We start from the raw sequence: 11,458 nt of genomic DNA, 5'->3' as shown, positions 1-11,458 counted from the left end.
TGATAAAGACAAAATGTTCTGGTTTGGAAGAGAAAAAAGAGACCAGTGTTAAGTGAAAATCTTGTAATATCCATGTAATATCATTACAACTGCTTTTCCTTGTTCTTCTGTGACCTTTTTGTTAAATTTTTGGATGGTTTGAACAGTTTGAAATCCATACTTAGGCTCAAAGATTTGATTATTTTTTATTATGTCATTGTGTGCACATCATGGTGCGTCATTGTAAATAATGCAGTTTCATCAGCCCTAACCTGTCAGAAGAGCTAGTCAGAGTACCTGCATTGTGGCACGTTAAAAAGACAGTAAAGTTGTAAACTTCAGGCAAGGTTCATGTTCTTTATTTATGTAAACTTCAGAGAATTAATTTAAAATAAAACAGAATATTAAGCACATAATTAATACTTAATTCTTAAACCAGGAATATGATAATTTATGCAACGCAGCGTGGATCTCTACAATTCTGATGCTGATTTTTAATGAACCTTTAAATAGTAACTTCTGACAGACCAAAATAATGCTAGAGTGCCACTTTTTAAAGTGTGAGGAAATAAAAAGTGTCAAAAATGTGAGGAAGTCCTCCCCAAATGTGATCTAGACAGCTTGAGATCAGCCCTGAATCTTGTATTAGAAAAACTGTTGAAGAAAACAGCTAAAAGAAAACTAGAAGTGTGGAAGGTTAATTATTAATGACAGAGTATAGAATATGTCTTACCAAATGAGTATAGGAGGAGATTGCATATTTTTAGCTGATTAAGGAAGTGATGGATATGTTTCAGCATCTTTAAGCCTTTTTTATTTCATTGCGTTCTCATTTTAAACACGTGTTTTACAGTACCAACAGACTGTGTGTTAAAGGGTTATGAACTATTTACTGCTGAAACGTTATTGTGGCATTATCACTGACTCACCAGCTGCATCAAGTAAGATTGTACTTTTCTTAACCAATTTCTTCAATAACCCAGAAGAAAATTTAAAAAAAATATATTTTTAAGTAATACTGCTTAGAAAAGAAGTAAACAACGAAGAGGACAGATTAAAGTGGATTGCTTGGCAAGCAGGGCATGTTCAAAAAATGTTACGATTAAACTGCACATCTTTAGAACAAAATTCAAGGTACACTTATATGAGGAAAGACTATATGCTGAAAATGTAAGATCCTAAAAATTGGGAAAGACTCAGAGAAAAAGCCCCTCCCCCAATTATTTGATTCCTAAGATCAAGCTCTATTAGTAAGAAACTTTAGGAACTCTATTTTGGTTTATTTAATAGGGAAAAAAGGAGAAATAACGGGGTTTGTGTCAGGTCAAGCAAAAAGATACTGTTTCAACAGGCTCATCAGTATATGAGAGAAACGTGACACAAGGTTTAAGAACTGGAACTTGAAATCAGAATAATTAAGATGGGTTATGTAATTGATTATAACAATAAGCCCCTGTAACATTTTTATTGGAATGCTGGAATTGCCACACTGGTAACAGTAGGACTGCACATAAATACATGCATTAATGAGTGAAGGTGTTATCCCAAGTGTCTCTCCAGAATTCAGTTCTTTCTCATTTTCTACCAAATGAGAGAGGTGTAGTAGGATCCTAAAAAGGGAATTTTCAGCCCAATTTCTGCTGTTAACATAATGGGAAGTTCTGTGTTCCATTGTTCTCACTCTGATATTGAGGGGAAAAGAAACTGGGAGAAGAGCAAACACTGTCCCTAGTGAGAGTTTTTTAAATTAAATTGAAGAAAAAGGCTCCTGCCATGCATATATTTATTTTACGTTAAACAGAATAATCTTGTTTGAGCTTGAGCTTTTGTGTCTGAAGGAAAAAGCTTGTGAAGGGAGTTTATATATAAATACTTTCTGCAAGCATTATTGATGCAGCTGTTACTCTACATTCAATTACTGAAAGCAGCACATGGTTAGACAGCTTTATTTGTTGCAGAATCAATCTCTGCCTGACTTTTATTACAGGTAAGAGATTAAAAACAGCTCTGTGAAATGATGAGAGGAATTCCCAAGTGCAATAGCAATGACATCATGGGAGGCCATTAAGCAAAGACTCAATTATTAATATCTAGTACTTGGCAATTCTGAAAGGTAGAGGGCAAAGCTTTGAACTTCCCATAGTCTCATAGCACAAAATCCTTTAAGCTTCAAGGAGCTTGTATTAATTGTTTTTCTGCACTCTGTTAATTTTTATTCATAATTTTTAATAATAGACATTAGGACTTTACACTTCAGTTATTGGCTTTACTAGTCCCTTGCCTATTCATAGGAATAAGTGGAGGAATGGAAAGTACATCTCAAAGCAACTGCTGTGTTTCAGTTCTCTCTGCAGTGATCTTCAAGAGTTTTATTTAATATCTTCAATGGATAAGTCTGGAAACTAAAATTTATTGGATATACATCAATAATATTAGTTTCATGCCACATTACTGCCTTTCCTGTGCCTCTTCTTCTGGCTACCCTCACTGCTTCACAGCTGATAGGAACAACGGGCAGAGTCTGGCACCGACAGACACGCTGTTGTCTCCTGATAATGCCTGTCTGGCCCATTTGCTGCTCCAGAGACACAGACTAACTGCCCGTTCCTTTTGGATGTCCTGCTTGATCAACATCTAAATAAAGTCGGGAATTTGGTTTTATTTGCATTTCAGTCTTAAATCTGCTGCTTTAGTTTCCCATGTAGCCCAGCTTTTTTCTCATTTATGTTGTTTGGTCTTAATTGCTAATACTTGATCTATTGCTAATGTTGCAACCGAATTTAGGTATAAACTGTGTATTAATACATCTGATATATCTAATACGTATTTATAGGTATGTGTGTATATATAGTTCTATACATATGTATATATATATACGTTCTTGAATGCGTGTGTATCTGTCTCTTAAGGAATTGGAGACTTGAAATAAGAACACTTAAAAGACTGATAAATGTGGCCAGTTTTAAATTGGAAACAACTGTTTAATTCTGTAACAACACACTTTGTTCTAAGTGGTTAGATCTTGTATATTAATAATGATTATTGCTCTATATATAGAACTGTTAGTCTGTAATGCTTGTACACTGAATTAACTGTGACTAAACATTAACTTTTAGCTGCTGCTGTACAGCTGGCACTGATGGCCAAGTCCTTGTCAGTCTTCGGGGTGAATGTGATCAGGCTGGAGAGCTTAGACCAGAGGAAGTGTGTCTTCATTCCTTTCTTCTCATTGCTGGTGTTATCTGCTTCTTGCCTTCTCCCCCTGGAATTCAGCTGCTTTTTGGCTTGTTTTTTGCTTTTTTCCAGTCATGCCTCTTGTGCCTTGGGCAGGATGCCCTGCCCATTTTCCTTCCCCTGGGCTTATTTTGGTCTTTAACTTCTGTCAGTTGGGTGTCTCCGAAGGGCAGCTATGCAAGCCTGTCTTCGCTGCTTTGATGGTTTCATTACATGACATGCTTGTACATAGTGTTGGGCTGTGCCATGCAGTGTTACAAAATATTTGCATTATGGTCATTCTGCTATTTAAATGTGCTTACCTTTGGGGGTTGGGCAAACTAATACCAACTACACACAGATTAACACACTTAGGGCTGTCTGAATGTCGCTGTAGTAAAGAGGGTTGATCTGTTACACCTTTGTGCTTCCTAAAATGTCCAGGCAGTGAAGGTGCAAAATGATTTCTTGAGTATTGTTTTTTTCTGTGCAGTGTTTTTTCTCTGGCTAAAGCATCCTGGACTTCAGCTAACATAAACATAGCACACAGATGCAGCAATCTTGTGTCTTTGTATCATGAGATAGTTAGATTTGTCAAATTTTAGATTCAGTTAAAAATTTAGTGTTCCTTCAGCATCTTCCAGATTACTGCAAGTAACCCAAAACTCTTCAATGCAATACAGAGCTATTCTACTGGAGAAAACAAAACCACCTGAAAAACAATAAAGCCAACAACAAAACACCAAACATAATCACTAAACAAATTACAACCTGTAACAGTTAGATGAACTGTTTCCTGGATGTAACTGGGTGTTAAGAGTCTTACCAATCATTTTTATTAGGTTATTTACATAAAGGTAAGTGGTACAATGAAATCTGTAAGATAGAGGACAGATTTCAAGTTTGCTGCTTTTGCAGTGATGGATTTGTCAACTAAAAAATCTCAGCTGACTAGTACAAAAAGCCAATGCATTGGGATACAGATAATTTTAATATGCTTTTATGATTTATACATCCTATACAAGAGAGATTGAGAATTTTATTACTTGCTGGTATTTCAAAGTATTGATTTGTTTTTCTAGCTATCTAGTTATTTCTCAATATCCAAGGTTTAGTATCATGCATCAGTTATTTATTACGGTTTGAAAAGTGATTGAAAATGACTGATTCTACACTTATTTTCATTGAAGGCACAGCTGCACACTTTGGGGGAAACTTGCTTTGTACAAATACTTGCATGAAGGCAGTAGCACACTGTAGCCATGGAATATTAAGCTATGTACATAGAGGTAATCCTCATCTCCTTCACACACTGGGAGTGGTATCTTGATTTTTAGCCATAGAGTCATCTTGCAGTAGAAAATGTCTCTTTGCATTGGAATTTATATGAGAACCATAGTGAGAAAATAAATATGGATTAATGTGATAACAGTTTACCCTAAACACGTTTTCCAGAAGTGTCTCTCTTGCTGCTCAGTCTTCTATTTTCAGTTTAAATTCCACTTTTCCTTCATATGGATCATGAGCATTATCAAAGGTAATTCCAGCTCCAATGATTTTGCACACTATTTTAAGTTCTGTGTTCCTTGTGATGTTCAGAAATTTCACAGCTACCAGAGGATTGCTGTAGCTGGGCTGGGAGGGGGGAAAAAGAAAAGAAGATAATTTTACACTAGCAGTTTAAAAACGAAGTCTTAGAAATAGCCTTCTCTTGAGTTCTTGTAGGATTGCAGAGATGCTCCGTATGTTTCACCTTACACAAAGAGAAAGAAGAAAATTATATTTAAATACATAAAGCACCCACCTGAGCCTTTTTCCCATAGTAGGGGAAGTAGTGCAGGTTGAAGGTACCGTTCACGGGGTAGTAGTCCACCTCCAGCGGGTGAGACTCCTTGCCCTGTTTGTAAAATAAGCAAGGAAGATGCTTCATTGGTGAGGAAATTGTCAACCAGCCCAGGGTGAGTGTTTCACTGCTGCTAAGTGTGTATTAAAGCTTGAGTTCATCAGCCTGTTTAGCACCAGTCTTGTTTTTCAGATAAGAGTGGGAATCTCCAGCTGTTAATATTGCCAAGAAGAGCAGACAAGTGTTCTTTGACAGCAGCTGGGAATTTGGTGAGTTGGACTTGCTGAAATGGGCAGAGAGCCTGAGGGAGCTGCGCTGAGGTGTGAATTCACTGTGGGGAGCTGAAAGCAAACAGCAAATGTTCTCTGCAGCACAGGATAACTATTTTTCAGGTGATTTTAAATAAAGCAAACTTTTTCTTAGCATGTTTACTGGTGCAAGAAATTGCATGGAATTGAGAATATTCTCAGTATTTGGCATCTGATTTTCAGAACCGCAGTTCTCATGCTCTCAGAGCTGCAATGCTTGTAATGTGTGAGACTCTTAACTTCATACCCTTACCACATATGTGCAGTTCACCCTTGGTGCAGTGCCATTGCCAGGGAAAAACTTGATAATCTGAAATAGAAAACATACATTCGGTAATCTTAGAAATTGTTTTGAGATAAAACTGAGCAAACAACTGGGAACTGAGCTTCAAAGGATGCTTAATGTGTTTCTACATATGGCTCTGTCAAACAGATCATCTCATCTTGTATACCTGGGTGCAAAACTGCTGTGGCTGGATATTTAGGAAGCAAGACTTGGTGCTTCCTGCTGCTCAGGATGAGCACTGCAGATGGGCTCCAACCTGGCCAGAGTAGGCTGTACCTCCTCCAAGTCCAGCTCATTTACCCACAGGTTCCACTCGCCCTTGCTAATGTCCAGGCAGCCAGGGATCTCTTAAAACAGCTGGTTATGTGTCAAGAAAGGAGAAGCTGAATCTCCATGCTTTTAACCTCCTTAGAAAAACTTGGTTTTGGCAAAAAAAAACCTTGTGCTGGTTTGATCCTACAAAACTAGTGGGGTCACATCCTGTAGCAATAATGGCAAAAGGAGGTGAAATCCCCCCCTGTCACTATTCATCCATCTTATCCCTGGCGAGGCTGGCACCCAGGCTTACTGAAGGAGGCATTTGAGGCAAAAGCCTGCGTTTCACCTGGCAAAATCAGGGGCAAAGCTCTTGTCTCACAGTTAGGGCTTGCACAGATTCTTCAACATGTCTGAGGTGCAAGCCAAACCAAAAATCAAGTAATTTTATCTGTCAGGAAGTGAACTCTTCATTTTCTACTGAAACTGAATTAGAAGGTTCAGGATTTTACCCCAAAACAAATATCAAATGCTTATGCCTTTGTCTACGTCCTGAAAAAAAATTAAGGATGCGTAGAAAATTCCCTTCTCCAAAAAACATGTGTTGGTGGTTTCCCCTGAGAAAAATATCCAGCATTTGTTTTTATAGGTTCTGCTAAAGATTTTCTTTGCAGCCTGGAGAAATAAGGTATCACCTTTCTGAACCCACTTCAGTTACTTTCACATCCTAATGCCTCAGCTGAAGGCACAGGACTGTAATGTTGCAGGAGGAAACTGTTTTGTGTGCTAGTTTGTGGGAGGAGAGCCCTACAGAGACACTAACAAAACTAAACAAAAGCCAAAGCTGTGGAGAGTCAGTTCAGAGATCACTGCCCTATGTTACTTTCCTAGGGTGGTGAACAAGTCTCAGGATTTCTCTGAAAACTCCGGAGGTCTGTCGGGGAAAAGCACATGATTTTTTATTCCCAGTACAAAGCAGAGTTTAGAACCTGTGGCAGCAGATGACACAGCAGCTCCTCAGTGGAGACTCAAGTTACTCTCGAATTCTTTCCTGCTTGGCACCCTGAGCTTGTACTTACCCTGTTCATTTTTATAATAAAACAGGGTTTCCCTTCTGGAAATCCAAAAGTTGGATCAGAGATACCAGAGCAGTTTTGAAGCATATCTGAGGTAAATTTGCAGGATAGTTTCGTTTTATTCGGGCCATCAAAGGTGTCCTGGATGAAGTATGTGTTATTGGTGCAGTTGATGTTCAGATGCTGAGCAGCTGGCGTATACGCTAGATGAGGGAAGGAAGAAAGAAGAATTTCCCTCTGAAGTTTTTCATATGCAAATTATAGATCTCAACATCAGGCTAGGGGTTTTATCATGGGAGAATGTACTTAAAGTGAAATTGGGATTAGACAGAATGAAGAAACTTTAAACTGGGGGTTTGGTTCAGGGTTTTGTTTTGTTGGGTTGTTTTTGGGGTTTTTTTTAAGAATATCCAAGCAAAAGAAAAAAAATAAAAAGAAGATCAAATTGAGTTAAGACTGGCCATTTGTGTTGATAGATCCATATAAAGTCAGTTTCAAATACAATTTTTTTGAGTATGTGCGTAAGAAACAATTACAATATTAAGGCTCAAAAAAGAATATAAATGTGCTAAGATATTAACAGGTAAATGGGGCACCTAACCTACTTTGACTGTACTCTCTGATGGCACCATACAATGGCTTTACCGCCTTATGGCACTTTGATGTTTGTAGTCACAGACAAATTCATCAGATTAATTTAGATGAGACTAGTTTTGAGGACCTTTTGTGCTCCCACTTCCCCCAACTTTCTATTGGCCTATTTTAGGATGAAACAGAGTAAAAGCTCTGAAGCGGGGCTCTGATTTTAATAGACATGTTTATACATTTATACATTTATAGATTCATGAGGTGATTTGCTCATCCCTTTTAGAAGATACACTTTCCACTCAAAATCTCTGATTTGACAAGGACAAATATAAAATGGAGACACTGACTTAAGGTTCTCAGACTTAATATGGGACATAGGTCAGCATATTTCTTCATTATTATGCAGGAAACCTCATTTTTACCTGTCAGAAAAGTGTGAAGAGTTGTCACTAAACCTTCCCAGGTTTTGTTGTCGGATACATTATAATAAATTTGTAGTCCTCTATCCCCATAAACGTCAGGTCGTAATGTTACACCTTCATGGGGGAAGAAAAAGGAAGACAAAGCAGAAGTGCCAGGCACAGATTTGCTTATTTAAATTGACAATAGTGATTACACTGCATCAAGACTCATCATCAGTGTAGTAGATCCTCAGGCTTTGTTGGAGGATTTAACCGTGTACAGAAACCCACTCAGCTGTGAGTTATTCAACCAAAACTCTAAAAGCCTTTGCTAGTGCTGAGCTATTTTCTTTTCATGTATACCCGTGCTGTTATAAGAACAGCTTGTAAAATCATTCCAGCAAATGCACTGGATTTCCTCAGGACTTCTTAACAATAACAGTCACATTAGGTTAAAGAAAGAGATCATATGGCAGCATGAGGAACAGCTTTTGAAAAAGCCACACTTAATATTTTACAGGAATTATTTTGCTAGCAAACACCAAGCCTACTGACTACCGGGAGAGGAAACTTCAAAATACATCTGACAGAATAATTTTTAGGGCTACGACTTCTAAAAAGTAATTTTTTCACTCCAATTGTGAAAACAAGCCATTGGGGTGTGAAGTTTTAGCAGTGTGCACTGATGATCTCTTGTGATCATCTCTCCTGTTTCTTCTCATGTCCCACAAATCTTTATTCCTAATGCCACAAGTCTTCGTCTTATTTTTACTTGTTTGACCTCTGGCACATCCTGCTGGGAAGGTATTCCTGCTTTCCCAGAGAGTTTCCATGGTCCCAGCAAGTATGGAAATACCCACCCAAGGTTGCTCGCCCCAGCACTTCTCTATCTTGCAGGCACCCCAAAACCCTCCATGGTGCCTGTGGGGTTGGAGCAGAACCCAGGGCTTCTCCAGGGATTTATCCCTGCCCATGGGGACAGGAGGTGCCCCACAGCCCAGGAAAGCATGCTCCTCTTGCAGGAGACCACTACAGGCAGGCACTGATCATCTCAGTAGCGTGATGAAATAAACTAATGTATATATTAACTTTTATATTATTTATAGTATATATAATATATAATGTATATTATATTATTATTTTTCATATATATATTAATATATAAATTAATACTAAAAAAATAAATGTGCCGATATTTTTTAAAGCCTGATTGTGTTTTCAGGCAGAGGTTAAACTTCGCAGGGATCATTTGGGCAGAATTGACCTGATTTATTCCACACTGGTCCCCCCTCATGCCTGGGCTCTGCCAATGCCCCTCAGCCCAGCCAGCCCAACCCCACACAACCATTGCGAGACACTGGCCATACCTGGGGATTTCAGCTGGTCCTGGTAATCCGGCTCATATGGATTAATTGTCCTCATTAAAGAATAAATGGAGAGTGCGAACAGCCCTGACATCACCACATAGAAAGCCAGGTAGTAGAGGCTGATCCAGACTGTGGAAAAAAATGAGAGCAAAATCTCATTTTTTGAGCAAGGCGCAGTGATCCCTCTCCAGCCAGGAGCATCCTGGTGGCAGTACCATCTGTCTCCTTTCCACCGTTTACCTCAGGGAGGTTTTCCTTGTAAAGGGACAGGTGTTTTGGATCATTTTCTCTACACTCAATATTTTTCTAGAAAAAAATTGTTCAGTTTTACAAGGATTTCTGAAGTAGTTGGTGCTGAGCTCAGATTGTTTAAAACTTAAAATATTATGTGGCTTCTTGAAGTAATTTCACATATTAAGACTGTTTATCTACTTATTACACATGGAGTAAGTGACACAGCCGAGGTATTTCTATGACAAAACCAAGTTGCTCCTTGTGGTATTTGGATGACAGATGTCAGTGTTTCGGGTGTGCTGATTTTAGACCCATATCACTTCACTGCCTTTTACACTGAAATCACCATGAGCAAAATGTGTCATCTTGCTATTTTATTCTGAGATGCATGAGATGCAGAGTAACGTCGTGCTTCTGTCTGTATGTGTATGAAGTGTCTTACACGTGGCTGATGCTCTACAAGCAGTCAGTGGTTGTTTTGTGGGAGGGTTGTTAGAAACCTGTCCCTGTATTCAGTGGTGCCTCATAGCACATTTCTTTCTAGCAACTGGAAGGGCTCACATTTCAGTTGCATTTTCTGTGAAATTTCAGTTTCAGTTGCATTTTCTGTTTCTAGGAGTGGCCAATAAGCTACACTCACAGGTTTCATGGCAGAAAAAAAAATCACCTGGAAACTTGCAACTATTCATATAGTTTGTGGGAAGAGCAGGGATATTCTTTACAGTGGTCCAGACTGCCCTTCTCAGAACGTAGATCATAAAACACATCATCGTTGTAGACACTAGTTTGACTATGGGAAGAGTTTGGCTGTGGGAAAGGAGGCTCATCTGGAATACACACTTAAGACAGGGTGATAAGAAACAAGATCTACTAAGGAGACAATAATTCAGGAAGGAATTTCAGAAAAACAAAACTTGTTTACAAAGAACTGGACAAACCCCACCAATTAAGCAAAATTCCCCACGTACTAGGATGTGAACCCCTTTTAGTTAGCAGAACCCAACTATAACCATCACCCTTAGCTATTAAGTTACCTGTTAATGCATTAATTTTTCTCCTATCAAACCACTTTCAAGTCATCTTACATTTGCAGGAATTACTTGGATCAATGTTTTAATCAGCTTATTATTATTATCAATTGATCCAGCTTATAGGGCCACCCAAAAAGTTGTTCAAAAGTATATATGAGAAGTGATGTCTTCAATATATCTACGTTGTGCCCCACTCATTAGGATGACACCTCCCTGCACATTTTTTAAATATACTACAAGGAAGAGAAGACTCTTGCATGTGAAAACCTACCCCAGTTAATTAAGGACCTTCCCATGAAGAGCTTTGTTTCTGGATTCCAGACAAAACGACGGAAATTTTCCATCCGTTCACTGCAGGTCTTCTTTTCATTTAAAGTCGCCATTTTCTCGCAGAAGTTCCCAAAAATGTGTCCCCCTTTGAAACTAAGAAATTCAACTGGTGCCCAGAGGACAATCACGCAAGAAACTTTGGGTTTTATACCTTCTTCTCCACTGAAGGTCACCAAGTTTGTTTCCTGTACCAATGAAAGCCCCTGCTCACTACTATCAACCCACTGCAGATACAATTCTTTATAAAGGGTGTTGATAATATTGCCATTGAGGCTGGCAGGGGAAAGTTAGTTCCAATCAAATGCCCTTCTCCTTTCTCTTGATGGCCTTAGCAGGTCGGCAGAGTTACGCATTTTTCCTAGTGCCCGTAGGGTTTGCGATAGACTCAGTGTGATAGCTGTTATCAGAGCAGATAAAGTAAAGGAGAGCTTGTTTCTCCCTGGGTTTTCTTTTCTTTTCATTTTTTCCAACTACTTGCAATTGCTGGATAGAGGTCTCCCACTACAACCTGCAGATGTTTGTTGGGATATAGGGTATTTTAGTGGGA

The 11,458-nt window shown here is 38.7% G+C and overlaps 1 protein-coding gene across 2 annotated transcripts; it reads right to left on the bottom strand.

Moving 5' to 3' along the window:
• Positions 1 to 4,665: 4,665 nt before the first annotated feature.
• ATP4B (ATPase H+/K+ transporting subunit beta) lies at positions 4,666 to 10,964 on the bottom strand. Of its 2 annotated transcripts, none has more exons than XM_050333261.1 (7): positions 10,853 to 10,964; positions 9,317 to 9,445; positions 7,971 to 8,084; positions 6,964 to 7,163; positions 5,591 to 5,653; positions 4,997 to 5,089; positions 4,666 to 4,827 (listed from the first exon to the last, which is right to left on the bottom strand). In XM_050333261.1, exons 1-7 carry the CDS (start codon positions 10,962 to 10,964, stop codon positions 4,666 to 4,668), a joined length of 873 nt encoding a protein of 290 aa, XP_050189218.1. The 2 variants fall into 2 exon arrangements, with proteins under 2 accessions (XP_050189218.1, XP_050189217.1); XM_050333260.1 differs by having other exon boundaries at positions 5,597 to 5,653.
• Positions 10,965 to 11,458: the final 494 nt, after the last annotated feature.

Source organism: Myiozetetes cayanensis, unplaced genomic scaffold (assembly GCF_022539395.1).
Source record: "Myiozetetes cayanensis isolate MyiCay16 unplaced genomic scaffold, myiCay2020 scf5-8, whole genome shotgun sequence".
NCBI lineage: Eukaryota > Metazoa > Chordata > Aves > Passeriformes > Tyrannidae > Myiozetetes > Myiozetetes cayanensis.
This window is presented reverse-complemented; position numbering and strand designations above follow the sequence as displayed.

Coding starts and splice junctions, on each gene's coding strand:
- ATP4B (XM_050333261.1), bottom strand. CDS start 10,964: ATGGCGACTTTAAATGAAAAGAAGACCTGCAGTGAACGGATGGAAAAT. Junction 5,090..5,590: donor ACTGCACATATGTGGTAAGG/GTATGAAGTTAA, acceptor TTTTACAAACAG/GGCAAGGAGTCTCACCCGCT. Junction 4,828..4,996: donor ACTATGGGAAAAAGGCTCAG/GTGGGTGCTTTA, acceptor CCCCCCTCCCAG/CCCAGCTACAGCAATCCTCT.